The 19,820-nt window shown below is 39.6% G+C and overlaps 1 protein-coding gene and 1 long non-coding RNA gene across 2 annotated transcripts in view; one reads left to right on the forward strand and one right to left on the reverse strand.

The window, feature by feature from the left end:
• LOC311592947 (flavin-containing monooxygenase 5-like) lies at positions 1-17,985 on the forward strand. The gene is made up of 9 exons (XM_084773852.1): positions 1-165; positions 4,047-4,186; positions 5,256-5,444; positions 5,849-6,011; positions 7,351-7,493; positions 8,711-8,910; positions 11,050-11,399; positions 14,295-14,367; positions 16,472-17,985. The coding sequence occupies exons 2-9, from the start codon at positions 4,052-4,054 to the stop codon at positions 16,833-16,835; spliced, it is 1,617 nt and encodes a 538-aa protein (XP_084629978.1). The 5' UTR covers positions 1-165; positions 4,047-4,051; the 3' UTR covers positions 16,836-17,985.
• Positions 11,063-19,820, reverse strand: part of LOC311593372 — a 94,858-nt gene continuing 86,100 nt past the window's right edge. Inside the window, exon 4 of the long non-coding RNA XR_014777669.1 lies at positions 11,063-11,171. This is a non-coding gene — a long non-coding RNA (uncharacterized lncRNA). The remainder of the gene's footprint in view (positions 11,172-19,820) is intronic.

Genomic DNA, 19,820 nt, shown 5'->3' on the forward strand with positions numbered 1-19,820 from the left:
ACTGAGCAGCCACCTGGGGAGGGGACTACAGGGACTGGCCAAGGACAGCAGCCTGCAGCTCTGCTCACAGACCCTGGGCACATAAGCATCCGACCTGAGGGACGAAGGACAGAAAAATCAACACTGCTGAATCCAACTGAAGGACGACCTCACTCCTTAAAGACTGTAAGTTGGACGACAGTACTTTGCAGACCCCAGGGGGCTGTATTTAAGGGGCTGCGTCCGTAGATTTCCCTGCATTGCTCTGCCCCCTCATCTCTAAATTCATATCTTATTGATTTCAACCACTTTTCTCCAACTGCAAATGATAGCTCAGAATTCCCAAGATTTCTTGATTTAAAGTTAGGGTGGGTTTTTTTCCCCTAGATTGAAACATAAAGTAAATAATAGTAAATAAATGCCAACTGTGCACACTCTGGTGATGTAGCAATTCTTGGCTTGGCACTTGGGTTTCACCACGTACAGTAGCGACTGCTGCCCCGATGCGCGTGGGTTTTCTTGTTGTTCCAACCAAATGCACCTCACAACATAGAAACTGCTTCTGTTTCCCTTATGCTTGTTTAATGCAAATCTGCTTCATCAAAATTTCATGTGGGTATGAAGTTAAGGAAAGAGTGAAAACTCCAGAAACTACAGATAATGGAATGAAAAGAGCATATAAAACCAGGTAGGGAACCCAGCAGATTCATTCCCCAATAAATAGATATAACACCCCAGGTACCATGCCAAGAGAGATGACTGTGTTCTCGTAGTCTGGAAGTAGTAGAAACAACAGATAAAGATGGAAAGGAAATGAAGGAGAAGGTACCTTATAGTAAGAAAAGATGCAAAAATAAGGAAGCCTTTGTTCATTTATAATAATGGAAGAAAATCTAAAGTACTCATCTAAAATTATATACAGAAAATTCTGCAATGATTATTATTCATAAATTGATTTTAAAAGATATACTACTTTATATATATATATATCATATATACATATCATATATAATATCATTTATTAGTTATAACCAAATGAGAAATAGAAATAAAGCTGGGCATTAAGACTCCACAATAGCTTCGGTTCCCAAAGTACGTGTCTCCCTACTCACTCTGCACTGCAGACTATGACTAACACTTCAACCTGAACAGAAGTATTGTTCCTCTGCCACGGCACTTTGAGAGCTAGACAGCTGGAAGAATGAATTCTTTGGAGATCTTGTCGTTCATATGAGTGACTGCTGTATATTCCATTCCCTTCCAGAGCAAAAGAAAAAAGAGACACAAGAGTCCTGGGCTTGCTTGAGTTTCTAAAACAGACAACAGAGTTTTAACTCACCTAAATAGGGCCATCCCTCGTCCCATAACAAAATAGAATCAGAATGTCTAAGGGCTGAAAAGAATGCTCAGAGGTTAAGAGCACTGCACCCTTTGGCAAAGGTTCCCATTAAATTCTACCGCCTACATGGCGGCTCACAACCACCTGTAACCCCAGTTCCAGAGGAGCCAACACCTTCTGATTTGGAATGGGAGGAGGCACACAAGCGATGCACAGACATACATGCAAACAAAACACTCATACACATAATTTTTTAAGAATCATAAAGTAGGATGAGAGGAAAATATGAGAAATAATACTTACAGATAGTTCTTAAAACTGATGTACACTAGGAATCCTTCTATCAAGACAGGACTAAGATAAACAGAGCTTGACCTTCAGGAAACTGAGCCTACTTATCTGTGATTGGGTCCTTCCACTGCTCTCTGGCACTGTGATGCTTCCTCGCAGAGATTGTGATGTCTCCGTACTCACATGACACCACCCAGAGGAAGAATAGATATTATGGCAAGTTCTAAAGTGTCCAACAATGGAAAACTAGAATCTAGAGTGGGGTTCTACGCTAGATTTTCTCAGCTGTGAGAAAAGAAGATATCAGTGAAAATTAGGGTCTGCTGTTGGTGGGAAAGATGGCAATCTCTGTACAAAAGGAAAAATAAGCAAAGAAATACCAAAAGGAGATGGTCACAATGTTCTATATGACTGTGTGTTGACAAGCAAGAAGGAAGGGTGGTGTCAGACAAGGCAAAACAATAAGGTGAAGCCCGACTCGCCAAGAACCTCGGAAACCACACAGAGATGCTGGGATCATACGTGTCACATGCTAGAATTCTCATTCTATTTTTCCTTTTATTGAAAATAGGGTTTTTTTACATGCTATATCTTGATTATGGTTTCCTCTCCCTCTGCTCCTCCCAGTTCCTCCCCACTTCCTCTCTCATCCAGATCCACTCCCTTTCTGTCTCGTTAGAAAAGCACAAGCTAATCTTCCTCTGAAGGACAGCAGGCTACCAAGAAGAGACTTGATACCCTATGAGCATATACAGGGGGAAGAGGTCCCCCTCAGTCACAGTCATAGGGGAGGGGAGTAAGGGGAAAATGGGAGGGAGGGAGGAATGGGAGGATACAAGGGATGGGATAACAATTGAGATGTAATATGAATAAATTAATAAAATATATAAAAAAGAAAAGCATAAGCTTCTAAGAGACAATAATTAAACATAACCAAATAAAATAGAATAAGATAAAACAGAACCATCATATCAAAGTTGGACAAGACAACCCAACAGAATGAAATAAGTTCAAGTGAAAGAGCAAGAATCTGATAACCACTCCATCACATACTCAGGAATAACATTAAACAAACAAACAGGAAGCTATAATTAATATATAGGCAGAGGCCCTGGTACAGACCCGAGCAGGCTTTGTGCTTGCTGATTCAGTGTCTGCGAGTTCATATGACCTTTGCTCGTGTTGATTTTAAGGGCCTCATTTCTTTGGTGTCCTGTACCCCCTCTGGCTCTTAAGCTCTTTCTAACTCAGGGTTCCTTGAGCCTTGAGGGGAGTTATTTGATGGAGACATTTTGTTTGGGCTGTATGTTCCAGAATCCCTCACTCTCTGAGGATTGTCTAGTCGTGAGTCTCTGTATTGCTTCCCATCTGCTGCAGGAGGAAGCTCTGTTGATGGTGGCTTAGCAAGGCACTGATTTATGAGTGGGTATAGCAGAGTGTTGTTTGGAGTCATTTTATCATTATATTGGGGTTGAATATTTTGTTTTGTTTTAGACCAGTAGTATTTGGTTTTATCCTAGTTCCCTGGGCTAGCACTATCTTTCCCCATAAGCAACACCAAAAAGCCCTAAAACCAAATGAACAGATACGTCTTTTCATTCTTTTTTTCGTTTCTGTGCAGGTGTTAAAATATAGTACCATCTGACCTAACTGGGAAGGAATTGAATAGAGAATAGAACTGAAATAGAGTGGAAACAACACAAAACTAAGAATTCCAACAAAAATGTGTAGCAACCTTGTACACCTTGTTAGCTATTAGTAAGCAGCTTGTTTCACAGCAATATTCATTACATAAATGTGCTCTAGAACCAAACTTTAGTAAGTTGGTAAAATCTGGGATGTTTCTATAATAAGTGGTTGTTAACCATCTTGAGATTGATTGTAAATCTTATTTTTGACCAAATGTTCTATTAAAATAGCCACACAGCCATCCATGCACCTGTGGGCGACTGGTTCTCAGATCCTCCACAAACATTAAAACCTGCAGGTGTCTGTTTCTTATGTACATAGCATCACATGTGCATGTAGCCTACACACAAATTCCAATAGACTTTAAATCTTGTCTGCATTACTAGTAATAGCCACCAGCTTTTCTGAATAGATTTTAGTCACTGTTGTTTGGGGAGTAATGACAGGAAAAATGTCTCTATATGTTCAGTAGAAATGTACATTTTAAGAAAAGTCCCATCTGCTGTTGTTTGAATATGTGGGTACAAAGTGGAGAGAGCGAGTTATATAATATATATAATATATAATATATATAATATATAATTAAAATAGAGGATGTATGCTAAGACAATGGCGTAATGAAAGCAGTTAAAGATGTGTCCCAAAATGTGTCAATGCTAAAATGAAGGGGGGGGCAGGGACACAAACATAGTAATAGCCTTGGCCTTGTTGCTTATAACTACCCTGAAATAATTCTTCTTAATTCAAGAGACCATGAGAGTAAAAAAAGTCGCAGTGATTGGTGCTGGCGTCAGCGGACTGGGCGCCATTAAGAGCTGTTTGGAGGAGGGACTAGAACCTACGTGCTTTGAAAAGAGCAGTGACATCGGTGGACTGTGGAGATACGAGGTAGATTTATAAATATTCTCAGAGTACGACATTATCTATGTGTGTGGGAGGCGTTCCTATTCAACCAGGAAATAAAATTCTGATAGCACACATTGTTTCTTAAGTGAACTTTCCAAATTAATGATAACTATTTAAATAATTTCAAAATTCCTTGAGGGACAAGCACAGTCCTCCTCGGTTTCGTGTCCCTGACAACCCCCACATACAACATTAAAGGATATCGGTATGCAAATTTTGCATAAGAGCTCTGAAACTCAAAAAGCATGCAAAAGTTATTTTGACCCTAGCAAACTTGCTATCAGTTGCGGCATTTTCTTCCATATTGTTAATCACCTTAGGTGTTGTTTTGTGTTCTTTATTAGTTACTGAAAAAATATGTCTCTACCAAGAAAGGTGTGCTTCCTTATAAACAGTGTCGTGAATAATCACTGAAAGGAGCCGGTCTATCTCCTAGTGTCTCCAGAGGTTAGAAGGGTGGAAGGGTAATCTTACATTGAAGTGTCTTACTGAAGCATAATTCATGATCATTTAAAGCAGTTCTTAAGAATTTGCATCTATCTTATCGTTGCCATTATTAATCCTTTATATTTTAATATGCCCCATTGTGGCATAAGGTGTTTTTTTTGTTTTGTTTTGTTTTGTTTGTTTTTGTTTTTTGTTTTTTGTTTTTGTTTTTTGTTTTTTGTTTTTTGTTTTTGGTCTCAAGTCATTTTATTCTCACTTACATTATCTTTAAATCCCTTCAGTTGTGAGACAGATTTTGCCCACTGGTAGTGTCTCACCTAAACCTTCTCTGTGTTATTTTTCTAATTTTGTCTCGGTTTGTTTTATGTGCATTCTTGTATGCTGCTGGTTCCTGTTGTAAGCTAATTATTGCTACCACAGGGTCGGTCACTATAAATAGAATTATAGCAGTAGAAACGCTCATTAGAAGATGCTCTCATCCTGCTGAATACTATCACAAACCTTGAAAATCAAATCATGATTTTGCAAAGAAAATTATACCAAACAACACAGTTCTCGTCCCCTAGCACCTTTTGGAAGCCAAGGGTTGTTTTGTTTCCTTTAGGAGACATCAGAAAGTGGAAGGGCCGGAATATACAAATCTTTGACCTGCAATACGTCCAAGGAGATGACAGCCTTCAGCGACTACCCCTTTCCTGACCATTACCCCAACTACCTGCACAACTCCAAAATAATGGAGTATCTCAGGATGTACACCAGGCACTTCGGGCTGATGAAACACATCCAGTTCCGGGTAAGGAGGGAAACCCCGCCCACCGCCTGCGCATTGGTCAGAGCAAAGTCTGAGCACAGAACCAGCTGGGCACAGTTTAGATCTGCATTTCTCACCCCATCTCCCCCACTCTCATGATTTGTGAATGTATGTTTGTCTTATCTGCCCCATCAGGTGAACACTGTCCCAGCTGGAGCCTGCATTAAAACTTTTAGTTCATTTTGTAAAGTATAAATACAGGTCATAGGAAATAAAACGAATGCATTCTGTGCTCTAACAAGCCATAACATTTGAGAAGTGATCATTTTTAGAAACTTTATGTGCACACAACCACCCAGGAGCCACGCACAGAGCTATTTAAACATAAAATTCTATAGGGAAAAAATGGATTAAAATGCCCTAGAACTTTGTTCCTTATTTCCTAGACAAACGTGTGCAGTGTCAAGAAACGCCCAGACTTTTCAACCTCTGGTCAATGGGATGTTGTGATCGAAGCTGATCAGGAGCAGAAAACCTATATCTTTGATGGAATAATGGTCTGCAGCGGCCAGTACACTGAGAAGCATTTTCCTTTAGAGGATTTTACAGGTATTTCTCTGATGTGTGTGTGAGAGGAATCTTAGGATTTTTAAGTATCTCAATCCTATGTAGGCCCCGGACAAAGGTCTTTACACAGAAGGCATACAGAGAGAATGTTGTAAGTTCACAGACCAGTCAGGGAAGGTCCAGCAATAGAAGTCAAGATGGAACTGGAGAGCAGAGTTCCTCAGACAAACAAGGTCTAAGAGAGACTTTCATGGGCGAGGAAGCAGTGTTTAAACACAATAGATGTAAAACTGTGGGGAGAGCTCAGAATCATTGGGAAAGCATTACAGGTGTGTGTGTGTGTGTGTGTGTGTGTGTGTGTGTGTGTGTGTGTGTGTGTGGTCATGTACTTGTAGGAGAAGAACGTATATAATCAAATTTGCACCTTATAAAATTCAGTCTTGCAATAGTGTGAAACATTAATTGATTGAGGAAGATGGCTTTGAATCAGGAGCATCAATAATAGAGACTTTAAACAGCCCTCTTAGGAGATAATGATGACAAAGACTCAATAAAACAATGAAAGTAGGATTTGGAGTGAATAAAATTCGGAGATATTTTAGAAGTCTTTAACATACTGAATGAATGGCAAATTATTCATCATGGAATTTTATAATCTATGGCAATTATAATTTTGAAATATAATTTTTCCAGACTGCCTAGAAACGTCTACTGCCCCGGGCTTGTGGTGTTAAAAGGACTGGCCATTAGCCAGATGCTACTGATGACCACTTGATATGTGAAGGACACAAAATTAAGATGTTTCCTTTGTAAAATATCTGCCACACTTAGAAGACACGGTGGGAGCGTAAAAAGGATCTCATTAATAACCTTACATGAATTACATATTAGCATTTCAGATTACTGCGTTAAGTAAATTACAGGCTTAAAATTACTGTGATCCTCAGCACTTCTGGGCTTCTGGGAAGTTTAAAACTGCATGCATGTTTGGCATTTAGTTGCTGCCACTCAGGATCTTTACAAATTTGTGAATTTTCAAAGAGTGCTAAAAAGTGAAGAAACAGTCTCATATCTCTGTATAAAAAATTAGAAAACTACAGTAAAACCCTAAGGAGACAAATAGCGTGTTGAGTATACATCTTAAGTAGGAATGTTTTCATTAACTACTTTAGAAACTCTGCTCTGATTTTGGTCTCGGCCATAGAGTGACCGCTGGTGAATGTCTTGTTTCCTGGATGACAACATTCAGTAACTGCGGCACAAAATCCAAGTGCAAAGAAGAGAATAAAGTAGCATGGACTTCAAGCTTAGGGATGAAATTTACTAAGCAGTGTTTTCCACTTCTGCTGTGACTTGGCGGGGTTGACTCCTTCCTTCATAGGAATCACCAAGTTCCGAGGCTCCTGTCTCCACACCTGGGAGTACAAGCGCCCAGACCACTTCGTGGGAAAGCGAGTGGCCGTGATTGGCATTGGGAATTCCGGAGCAGATGTGGCGGGCGAGATCAGTCGCGTTGCTGACCAGGTTTGGCATCTTACCCTGATTCTGCTCCTGAGTGTAACCTTGATACCTGCACAGACTGTGAGTCTAGCCGTTCTTGGCTTTAGCAGTGATGTTCCCATTTGGATGGCGATGGCATGTGCCTACTGACTGTGAATAAGAAAACGCAGAATTCCAAACTGACAGGACTCCCCGTCCATAATGCACTGGAGTCATGGAGGTGCCAATCCAACTAGAATTAGAATTAGCTACAGGTAGCTAAAGGAGACATTTCAAAATGAAATGAATTTTACAGAAGACACTGTTTTCATATTGGAAATGAGGCTTAAAGCCCGATCCAGGAACACAAATCTGAGTATTTAAAGGCTATTGTTGGTCTGTCTGTAAAGATGTTAAGAAAAAAGAAAAATTCCGTGGTTTCCCACTGACTGTGTACAAATAACAAGTAGGTGAAGAGAAAGCCGTTCTTCCCCTACAGGGCATGTCACTGACTCCTTAGGGCATGCCAGGTCCTTTGTGCAATTCAAAATTAACTTTTAAAATTTTGATTCACATTTTATAGAAAAGACACATGCTTTGCAGTGCTGAACACCTTCCGTAGATTAAGTTAACCATGCCATGATCCTGAGGTACGGGAGTCACAGAACCTTTTGACAACAGCATCATTCTGGTGATTGTTTTTCAAGGGCTCTGATAAACGACACAAAATAGACAAAAATATTTCTCAAAATATAAATCACCCCCCCCCCTTTTCTTGCACTGCAAACATTTTGTTAGGACTTTTCCAATTGTAAAAGTGAGACAACTCAAGTGTGAATTTCTCTACCTGATTTTTTTTTTATCCCAAACATCTTGCCCACATGTTTCTCCATCACTTGGAAATTTCAACTGGTAGAACTCACACGGAATCTGAATACTGACTCCTAACCCTCCACATAACAGCCTACGCTGCCACGGTGGGGTTTTCCCATAGTTTGGGGCCTCAGACATCTAGTATAGCTGGAGCAAACATCACACGGAGAGTCAATCCATGACAAACATGAAGTTAGTTGAAATGCCTTTCAGTAATTGGATCTCTTTATAAAGTAGGTGCAGGGAAAAGAGGTTGGCTAGCAAGATGAGGCAACGTGAAAAGTTAACTCCACTGCCTCGAAAACTTAAACAACAACAAGCCTCTCAGGATCTGAGCCCAGCGTGATTAGAAGCGAAATACTTACTAGGCAACCACTCCTGTCTTGAAGGTTTTCCTCAGCACGAGACGAGGGGCATGGATATGGAACCGGGTTTGGGATCATGGGAATCCCATGGACGCCACACTCTTCACTCGTTATAATAGAGCTGTTGAGAAGATCTGCCCCGCACACCTGATCAACAGGCAGATAGAGAAGAAGTTAAACGCCAGGTTTAGCCACGCCAATTATGGGCTGCAGCCTCAGCACAGGTAAAGTTGGGAATTTTAAAGAGACATGACTGTTGAGCACTTGGACTATTTATCTAAGTCTATAAGTTATAAGTACACAAATGGAAGAAGCGATAACATTAATTCCTCATGGCATTTGTTTTTATGTGGAAAATCCAAATTATTCCCTTCCCACTGAGGGTTTCTGCTGTCCTACTAATGCAGTGGTTCTCAGCCTTCTTAATGCTGCAACCCTTTAATACAGTTCCTTATGTTGTGATGGGCAATTCCCAACCATAAAACTATTTTCATTGCTCCTTTTTAACTGTAATTTTGCTACTGTTATGAGCCATAATATAAATATCTGATATGTCACCCCTGTGAACGAATCACTCAACCCTCAAGGGAGCTGTGACCCACAGGCTAAGAACCTCTGTACTGAGTGATAAGAAGAGTTTTCACAGGGAGGGTAAAGAATTTAAAAACTTTTTTGAAATTTGTACAAGGTCACTATGCCACACTCTCCTTCTGTCAATTACGCCATGTTCACTCTCCAAATTATAAACTCTAGTTGCGTGCTTACCCTCAAACCCACCATCAACCAAGGCAATGTGTTATCTCTACAACAACCTCACGCATTTGGACCTCTTCACCTGCACTGACTTTCTGTCCTGCCCCATTTGTATGACGCCTAGCCTCAGCTTAGATAGCCCTTACCACTGAAAATTACAATTGTCCTCCCAAAACTCACCCTGTACTTGAGAATTCTCTCCCACCTCACTCAACGCCAGCCAGTTCCTAGACCCTATCTATCTAATGCTCTCACCCGACGCCTTCCTTCTCTGCGTCTTCCAACTCTGTGGCCACTTTTCCTCTGTGTTTTATTTTTTTCTTTTCTCCGTAAGACATGTAAAACGTGGTGTCAAGCATGTGTCTACTCTTGTTCCTAACGCCTTTTCATCCTGAGTAGCTCCCAATGTTAAAATTTCAAATGCCAAGTGATGATGGCTCAGTGGGTAAAGGGTAGCTGCTGACCTGAATTTGATCCCCAGATTCTACATGATGGAAAGAGAGAACTGACTCCCACAAGTTAAATGTAATTTTTTTAATTCCATGAAAATATAATAAAGGTTTAATTAATTAAAACAGAAAATCAATATTAATAGGTATCTGGGAAATGCATACATAGTTTTGGGCTGAACTGAGGTCATATTATGACCTCAGGTTCCTTTTTACAGAGAAATTACTCAGAATCTGTGCAATGTTTAATTATTACTTTTGCACTAATGTAATCACAGGAGACTTTGGCTGCCTGCTACTAACTCATAACTCAAACCTTAAATTGAAATTGACCTAAGAGCTCAGTGTCACTGGTTATACAACATTTTCTATGAAGATTCATTCTTAAATGTTGCATATACACCTTTAATGTTTTTGAAAATATTAGCAAGTGGGGCTAGCAGGGTACTTCAGCAAGTAAAGGCACTTGCCACCAAGCCTGAACCTGGAGCCCACATGATAAGAGGGGAGAACTGACTGTCCTTCAACCTCCACATCTTCGCGTGCATGTGCACATGTACAGGCACACACACAAACAAGTCATTAAGTACACAAATCTAATGCATCAATAAATGCTATAAAAGACTAATGTTTGGTTAATGGAAACTAAGTTTACATGGCATCAAGAGTAAGTAAATATGCCAGAATTTAACATAGCTTTAATTCAGTCCCTTTGGAGGCAGATCTCTGTCATTTAAAGAGTAGCCTGAGCTACAAAGTGACTTCCCAGGGCAGCCAGGCTACATAGTGAATCCTTGTCCCAATAAATGACTGACACACTTTATTTCTTGTAAAAAAAAATATTATTATCTAAAGATGTTTAATATGAATTAACAAATCTGATGTGGCTGTTGTAATATTATTACTGTTACTACAGTTAGGAAAGTGAAATCAAAGTGTTTCATGGCTTGTCCAAGGGTCTATCAATGGGTAAGAGACTGAACAAGTATCAGGGTTTCAGTTCTGAATCAGAAAATCAATTCACTCCTAATGAGCTATATTTCCTGCTAAGGATTATGAGAAGCAGAATAAAAATTGTTGAAGCTATACAATGTTTCCCCAGAGCTTTTGCCTGTGCCATATTTTTATTAAGAAGTTGTATACTCATTTCTTGATACACAGAGTTCTTGACCACCGAACGGTTCTCAGTGATGACCTACCAAGTCGCATCATTACTGGGAAAGTGACGATAAAACCAAATGTGAGAGAGTTCACCTCAGCATCGGTCATCTTTGAGGATGGAACTGAGGAGAACATAGATGTTGTCATCTTTGCCACAGGCTACACCTTATCATTCCCTTTCTTGAATGATGGCTCAGCTATCCTAGACAGCCAGTACTCCATGTTTAAATTCGTCTTCCCTCCTGAGCTAGAGAAGCCAACTCTAGCTTTCATAGGCATCCTCCAGCCAAAGGGAGCCATCATCCCCACATCAGAGCTCCAAAGCCGATGGGTTGTGCACGTATTCAAAGGTATGTGCTTTTCTTCCTGTGAGTACAGTGTGTCCCAAATGCTCTGTGATTTAAAAAGTCACACAGAGGTCTTTGTTGACCTATTCTGTTGATCTCTCTCATTATCAAATTGTCTGAAATTTCACCATTAAAAATGAACCAACTTGGGTTCTTTTTTTAAATGTTATTAATTTATTCATATTACAACTCAGTTGTTATCCCATCACTTGTATCCTCCCATTCCTCCCTCCCTCCCTCCCGTTTTTACCCTATTCCCCTCCTCTAGGTCTATGACCCAGGGGGACCTCCTCCCCCACTATACGGTCAGAGGCTATCAAGTCTCATCTTGGTATCCTGCTTATTCTTTCTTTGAGTGCCACCAGGCCTCCCCACCAAGGGGAGGTGGTCAAATATGGAGCACCAGAGTTCATGACAAAGTCAGTCCCTGCTCTCCACATAACTGTGGAGAATGTCCTGTCCATTGGCTAGATCAGAGTAGGGGTTCGATGTTTACTACTGTATTGTCGTTGGTTAGTGCAATAGTTTGAGCAGACCCACCTGGGCCCCGTTCCACCCATCATGATGGACTTCTATGAAAAATGAAAACACCCAAATCATGACACTTCTAAAACTACGAAAATTATAATGAAGGTATATTTTGATGCAACTGTCTACTCATCTGCTTCTTTTAAGCAGAAAACTAACTTAGGGTGAGGCTTTGTAGACAGAGAAGGTGACCAAAATAGAGACAACAAAACATGCAGCAAACCACCTGGGAAACAGCTCAGAAATGTAGTGAAGTCATTTTACTGTGTTGACTGACTCCAAGCTTGAGGTTCATATTCTCAATTCATTTCCCAAATAGTTACCCAAATTGATGCTTCTTAGCAAAACAAATCTGCTAGTAAAATGAAATCAAGGTCAGATTTGGATAGAATTGCCTTGTGGTGTCTGAAAGCCAAAGCGTTTGTATTGAATTGCATGCAGTCCTTCACCTCATGGCCCCAAACAATGTTGACCAAGTTTCCTATACTTGATTTAATGAGTAGTCAGGATTTTTCCTCATTAGGGCTGTTCTTCCTCAGAATGTGACACAATGTGATAGATGTCCAGCATTCTGAGACATTAAATCATTGATGTGGCAATTCCTTGAGATTTGAATATGCATCCATAGTGAAGTGGGGATAATGGCTGTTGCAAGTTCTCCTATCAGTTATTTTCTGAAGCTTCAGGGGTACCCATTTCATGCTCATCCAAAACTCTACAGCATAGCTCTCCTTGGCATGTAAAGCCATGTTTCTGCTTTCTATACTTCTTACTTCTGTTTCTTCTGATAAATATATATTTTCTTTGCTGACTTCCATCAAATGGATAATATGCTGATGACCATACAAGAAAGTAGTTGCACGATTACTTGTGATGTTTATTGTATTTTGGGACTTCTCTTTATATCAAATTGCCTTTTGGTAAAGCAAATTTTTCCAAAGATTTGCTTCTTCATAATATACACACAAAAGGACATACATCATGCATTGGGCAATTTTCACAAATCAAATACACATACAACTATTCAACCACAATGTAGATTAAAAAACAAATGGAATAAGCAGAACTCAGAAACTCTTTCTTCATGCATTTCCAGCCTCACCCTCCCCAACATCACGAAAGAAAGCAACGCTCATTTCTGAGAGTGGCAGGAAGGTTTTGTCTTCTTCCTTTGTGCAAATGGAATCATAGATGATATGAATACTGGGGGCAGGAAAGTCCAAGCAGACAGTGGAGTGGTGTGGGAAGAAAACAAGTGGGTGGAGGAAGCATTAGTCGAATGAAGTGTGCATAGAGAAGACAAATAGGACCTATGGTCTTATAACACATGTAGAAATATAGTAAGAGGAGGTAGTAGAACATAGTAATATGAAATAATTGAGGGAGGAATGCTGGGAAAATATTACTAGATGGTGTTTGGCTTCTTCCTCTTAATATAATATTGTGAAATGAACCCTAATTTTACAGTCATTTTCTTCACTAAATATATAACACTCCATATTCTTACCCATTCAGTATATGCATATGGACATATATATGTACATATGTACGTGTATATATTTATTGTATATAATTATTTTATATTAATTGCCATTTAGAATTATTGTAAACTTTGATGCATGGACAAGCACACACATGTATCTCATTACATGCTCCTTTCCATGTGGTACATTTGTAGAAGAACAACTGATGCTTCACAGGGTATTGCATACATGTACAGCAGTAACCTAAAGTACTACATGACCTTTCAATTCTTCCACTCTGTTCCTTTCAAACTTTGCACACTCATGTTTGAAACTGTATTTTGAAGCATTTGAGGATACTTGTGTGTTGGTCATATTTTTGCAGATATATAACACCTGGTGAAGCAACCCGGCAAATAATTCCTAGGCAGCATGCCTACTACTCTTTGTTCTGTTGTGTCTCCTCTGGCCATGATACACTCGCATATACAGATTTTCCATCTGCAATTACTTGCTCTCCTTTCAAAATGTAGTCGTAGCTCAATGCTGGGCAATGTTCAGATAAGAAAATTTTTGAGTCAGGTCCCAGTATAGTTTAAGGATCTTTGGAAGACTATAAAACACATTAAGAGCATGAACAGTAGTCAGGAATGTTGAATATACCTTTAAACCAAGAAAAGTTTAAGCATTTTTATCTTAAAGGAAAGCTGAATTCCCTAACTGACATCCTGTGCCTGGTGATGGAAAAGAAATTATCTTTCTTTGGAATTGTTTAAACATAAGGCTTTTATTACTAATTTTTTTAGAGGTCTGATGCGTCTATTCTGTTTGAAAACCGTTCCCTTTGTTTATTCATGTACCTTCATCTTCATGTCAACCCTCCAATGTCTATATATTGTTTTCTCAGGACTAAAAAAGTTGCCCTCAAAGAGAAACATGCTGGCTGAGATCAACAGAAGAAAACAAAATATGTCCAAAGAGTAAGGAACCTAATCTTTTGCGAAAGAAAACAAAACCTGTTAAGAGGGGATATTTGATTTTTACTTTTTATACCATTTGTACCTATATGAGTTTTAATAAGATAATTTCATGTTGAGTTTTTTCACATGGTTCTGATTGTGGAACATAAATCTGACATGACATGTTTAATAACCACAGAACACCAAGTTTACTCATAAGTAGAATGCAAACTCACTGTGGAAATAAGAACAGAGGTTTAAAAAAAAACAACCCAAACATAGACCTACGAGATATACAACTTCTCAGTATTTATGCAAAAGACAGCAGGCCAACCTACCACAGAGCCAGACTGCACATCCATCTTTATTGTAATACTTATTTACAGTGGCTAGGTTAGGGACACAGTGCAGGTGTCCAGGGAAATAGATAGTGAAAATGTGCATTATGTTCATAATGGAGTTTTTAGCCATAAACAAGAATAAGTTATATTATTTGCAAGAATATGAATATAAATGAAAAAGACATTGGGTTGTATTTTTGTTCTCATTTGTTCGTCCCAGATAGTACAGACACATAAAACCATATGTGCTGGTGACATGGATATAGAAACAAAACAATCTAAGTAACTTAGGAGGCTAATGATGGTATGGGGTAAGAAAGTGAAGGGTGATGAGGTGGGGGGGTCATATGCTCAAAGTACATTATACATTTGCCTGAAAAGGCTATTAGGTAACCCTGTATAATTTTTTAAATCAAAATGACAGAACAAAAAGGGGTTGCCATACCCAGATGATAACATTTTGCAGCCTTTGTCTTCATCTCCTGGCTTTATATTTCTTTCTTCCCTGTTTTCTTTGATATTCCCTGAGCCCCTGTTTGGGACTCAGTATGTAGCCATCACTTAATCTCAGCACCGTAAGTCTCTGAATTAACCGTCACTCATTTCTAAGAGAAACTGCAGGACTAAGGCTGAGAGTAGCAGCATTCGTCTATGAGTATAAACAGAAATATCTAGAAGGCAGTTGGGACTCACACAAGTTGCACTACGGAATAGTAAAGCCTCTCCTATCACCTCAAAACCTTTCAGTCATGGGGTTATGACTGCGTTTATAGTATGGGGCATAGATTTCCTCCTCTGGAGCCGGCCTCAGATCCAGAGGGTGATTTGTTACTCCCATATCAGCCTTGATACTGTTGTACCAGTGGACACAGCTTGCCTGGCAGCCTGCTATTGGCATTCAGCTGGGTAAGACCAGTGGTGACTGGTCTCCCCATGTAGCCATGAATTTAGTAATAGATGCTTTAGTACTGTATTCTCTAGCCTTATTTTACATGCATCTCTAACTTATTTGGCTACTTTCATTCACTTTTCATTATATTTATGTTGAATATACAAATGTATCTCCTCCCAACATTTTGAAATGTTTTGACACTTTTTTAAGTGTGGCACTTTCTATTTTGCCTCTTTTACCCAACAATGTTTTAACAGAGTGGCCTCATTTTATAGTCTAATCTAGCTTTGAACTCATTACATACACCAGGCTGACCTTCAACTTAGGTGATTCTCTCTTCTCAGCCTCCTGAGTAGTGGGACTGCAGGTATCTGCCACTGTGCCTGTTTACAGAAGGGCTTTCATTTTCAAGTATTTAGTCCTCTAAAAATAGTGACTTATGATTACCTAGGAATATTCAAAGGAAGAATTATGTACAAAATTAGTATATGGAGAAGATAGCTTATGTAGTTTGGAAACATGAAATGAACAATGGTGTTTCATATGCTGTGACTCATATGTCCCTTGATAATTTAATTCACACCATGGAACTGGATTCTGTATCTACAAGGGAAATCTAGATACAAGATGCCATCCAGTCATGCAACACTTCCTTTTTTTATATATGTCAGTCATTCTGTTGGGTTTGTGGGAACTTTAAAGCCCTCAGTGATTCACATCATGTGTTAAGAGATCATAGGGCACCCAAGAGAATTGAAGAAAATGTATGGAATTAGGATCTGATAAGCGTAAAACAGTGAAGTCAATAGCAAATAAAAGCAAACTCTACTGAAAAGTAGGGAACAATGGGAACTGAATTCTGATGCTTCTTATGTTTTTACTCCCACCCCAGCTCTATGAAAAGCCTCAGAGACGCTCGCCGGGTACAGTTCATCGACTACATGGATGAAATTGCTTCGGAGTTAGGTGTCAAACCCAACCTGCTCTCCCTCCTCCTCTGGGATACAAAGCTGGCCAAGGAGATTTTCTATGGTCCCTGCACCTCCTACCAATACCGTCTACAAGGGCCAGGGAAATGGGCAGGGGCTCGGGCAGCCATCCTCACGCAGAGAGAAAGGATGCTCAAACCCCTAAGAACCCGTGAGCTCAAACACTCCCGGGCCTCCCTCTTCTGTCTGTTCTGGATCAAATGTATCTGTGTTGTCATTTTTTTCTTTGTTTCCATATTAGCTATCATGCATATCACAAGTCATTAACCTCATATTGACATAGATATTTATGCAACTAGAAACTGAACTATCGTTATTTAAACTATGTCTTTTAGAATCAGTTAAGTGTAAGGGGAAACAGATTTATCTCACTAGTTCACAACTGGATTTTCAAATGCAAGCAGAATTATTCCAACAATGACTTTATGAGAGGTTTAAAAGGTACAGTTTATTACCATTTTATTCCAAATGTAATATGAAGTAATTTGAGAAATTTATATATAACATGACCATGAAGAATAATTAAAGGTCGGATGAATTTGATTTAATAAAAGAGTAGAGAGACTATTTAAGCAGGAATAAGCCTTATTTGATTCAAAAAACAGGAATAAACCTTATTTAATAAAATAGCAGAGACTATTTAACTGGCAATAAACCTTAGCTACATTCTACAGTCTCAAAGCATGTTCCCCAACCTGACCCCCGAGAAAATCTAGCTGTATCGAGCGGTTGTTTGGTTTGTAGGTTGAGTCAGTTTTAAGACGGGGTCTTAGTGTGCACATAGTCTGGGATGGCCCCATGTTCATGCCTTACACTACCATGCACTTGGATTATATACCAGTGCCAGCCACGGGGCCCGGCCTGAGAAAGATTTGTCGATAGAAAGATGTGACATTCATCAACTTACCACTTAATCAAACAGTGCTATTTGTAAAAGTGCTGCAGGTCGACATGACACAGAGCAGTTCCTGACCTGATGTACTAGGAAGGCTGATACCACTGTCTAGTATTGCTGCTGCCAGAATGCATAGCTTGAAAGGAATTAGGAACCTGGGGAAATGAAGAAAGGACAACAGTCCCAGTAAATCTTAGTTTCAATCCAAATAAAGGCTGGCATAGTGACCAAATGAAAGTATCTGAGCACTGAATGACAATTCTAATATAAGTGAGGGAATTTTAATATATAGTATCATATGGTCTTATTGAATTAATGATACTATCATGTGGTGTAATAGCATTATCTTTATGCTGCAGAATATTCTTATTTATAAGAGGTAGGCAAAAGTAGGAGTTAAGTGTACCTTTTATTTGCAATATATGTATAAGTTTAACTGCCTGTGAGAGACTGACAGGGACAGAGCAAGAGACATGAAAGTAAAGTGAAAGGGACAGAATTTTCACAGCTCCTGATTCTGATTAAAAGTTGTGCAGCTATTCACAGCACTAGTCTTTCTGCCCTTTTGTAAACTTTAGAATTTCAAAAATAAAGAAATACTTTTGTAAAAATCTATTTTCCACAATTATTTATGTACTAAAATGAGGGAGAGGTTTCTATGGGAGACTCTTTTAAGCAATGACTGCATACTGTGGTGAAAATATCTTCAGTGACAGCCTTGATCATGATGCTCCAGACCATGAAGATTGCAGGAGACCGTTCACTATAAAAACAGTTCCCCATCGTTCCTTAGCCCTTCTGTTGTGTAGCTATCTCCTGGAAACCGAAACATTCTTTTCTGAATGGAGGTGGGAAGGGAACACTGCGAAGAGAAACTCATAACATTGAAGATGATGAAACTTGCAAGGCTAGGAAGTTCCTGAAACGAATGGCACTCACTAGGCTCCGTCCCAAGGCTGTAAAGGCCATAAGCGATAGCTGAGGAGAGGAGACTCTAGTGGAACTTCCTGCAAGCTGGGAAGAAAGCTCCAGGGACGTAGGTTTTGTCAATCATCAGCAGTACTAGGATAGGCTTTTGTTTGGTAAAGCCTCAAACGCGTCTCAAATTGGGGCTGGTAGATAGATTTCCAGGTACCCGGAGAAGGGACTGCATTGATTCTTTATCAAGTTCTGTTTACATAACATCCTGTCACTGAGCACCAGAGAAGCGTCAGCTCGGACTTTCTTCTGAACTGTTGTGCATTTTTGTTGTCATCAGCTAAGTATTTCAAAGCAATACTCTTCAAGCCATATATACCTCTTGCAAAGAATCATTTTACTGAGCTACAGCAATCAAACCTTTAAATCTACTCCAGCCTAGGTAAACTGCCACAGGCTGAGGGAAAAACAAACTGAAAGTGCTCGGTCCAAACTCTCATCGTTTCTCAGAGTCGCAGCAAATGGCGTCTGCCTCAGACCTTTGGCACAGGACTTATGTCAACACCAAACCAAATATTGAGCAAAGTAAAACACAATGCATTACTTGCTCTTAGATTAAGAACAAAACTTGGATGCAGGCCAATGCTTTCTTTTTCCCCTTCTTGAACAGTCTTACTCATCAGCCCCTTCTTTGAAGATCTTAAGCCTGACACACATATAGGCCCTGTCTAAAGCCACACCCAACATCAGATCACACATAATCTTCCATTCCAAGCTGCACTAATTGGAATTTTCTAAAAGTTCTTTCTTGTCTGGTCAGCAGCAGTCACTAAATGGCAACATCTGCAGGTGCAGCTCTTCTCAGGTCCTCACTCCTTTCTGATGGGAATGACATGCATTGAGCCCCACTGTCACCTTTGGGAGGGCTCATGACATGAAGCTTCCACCTTTGACCTGCTCTAAATTTTGGTCTTCTCGTAACACATCTTTATAAGACATGTACATCTGCATAAAGAGTGGCATAGTCAAGATACTTTGTCCACACTTCCCTTAAACTCCCACTTAACTTTGTGATTTATTTTTCCAGCAACTTTATCCACTTTTGCATCATAAAGCCACATGCATATGATTCCTGCCTTTAGATGTCTAAATTTAGTCATTCCACAGTAAGAGTTCACACTCCATCTTCCTTTCCCTACAACCAGAAGCGCTACCCTCCGTGATCCCTGCTCTTTCTACAGAGAAACCTTGTGGTGAGGCATGACCATTATACTGTCTGTCACTTTTGAGAACTCCTTAAAGACACCTATTGAACCTATTCTTGTTTTCACTCCACATTTTCAGCAAGAAAGGAAAATTCTGCATCAGCTTTTCAAACACTTGGGAATTGTTACTTCAAGAAATATACTAATCCAAAAAAAGAAAGAAAGAAAGAAAGA

This window comes from Acomys minous, assembly GCF_964271855.1.
Source record: "Acomys minous genome assembly, chromosome: 1".
Lineage (NCBI taxonomy): Eukaryota > Metazoa > Chordata > Mammalia > Rodentia > Muridae > Acomys > Acomys minous.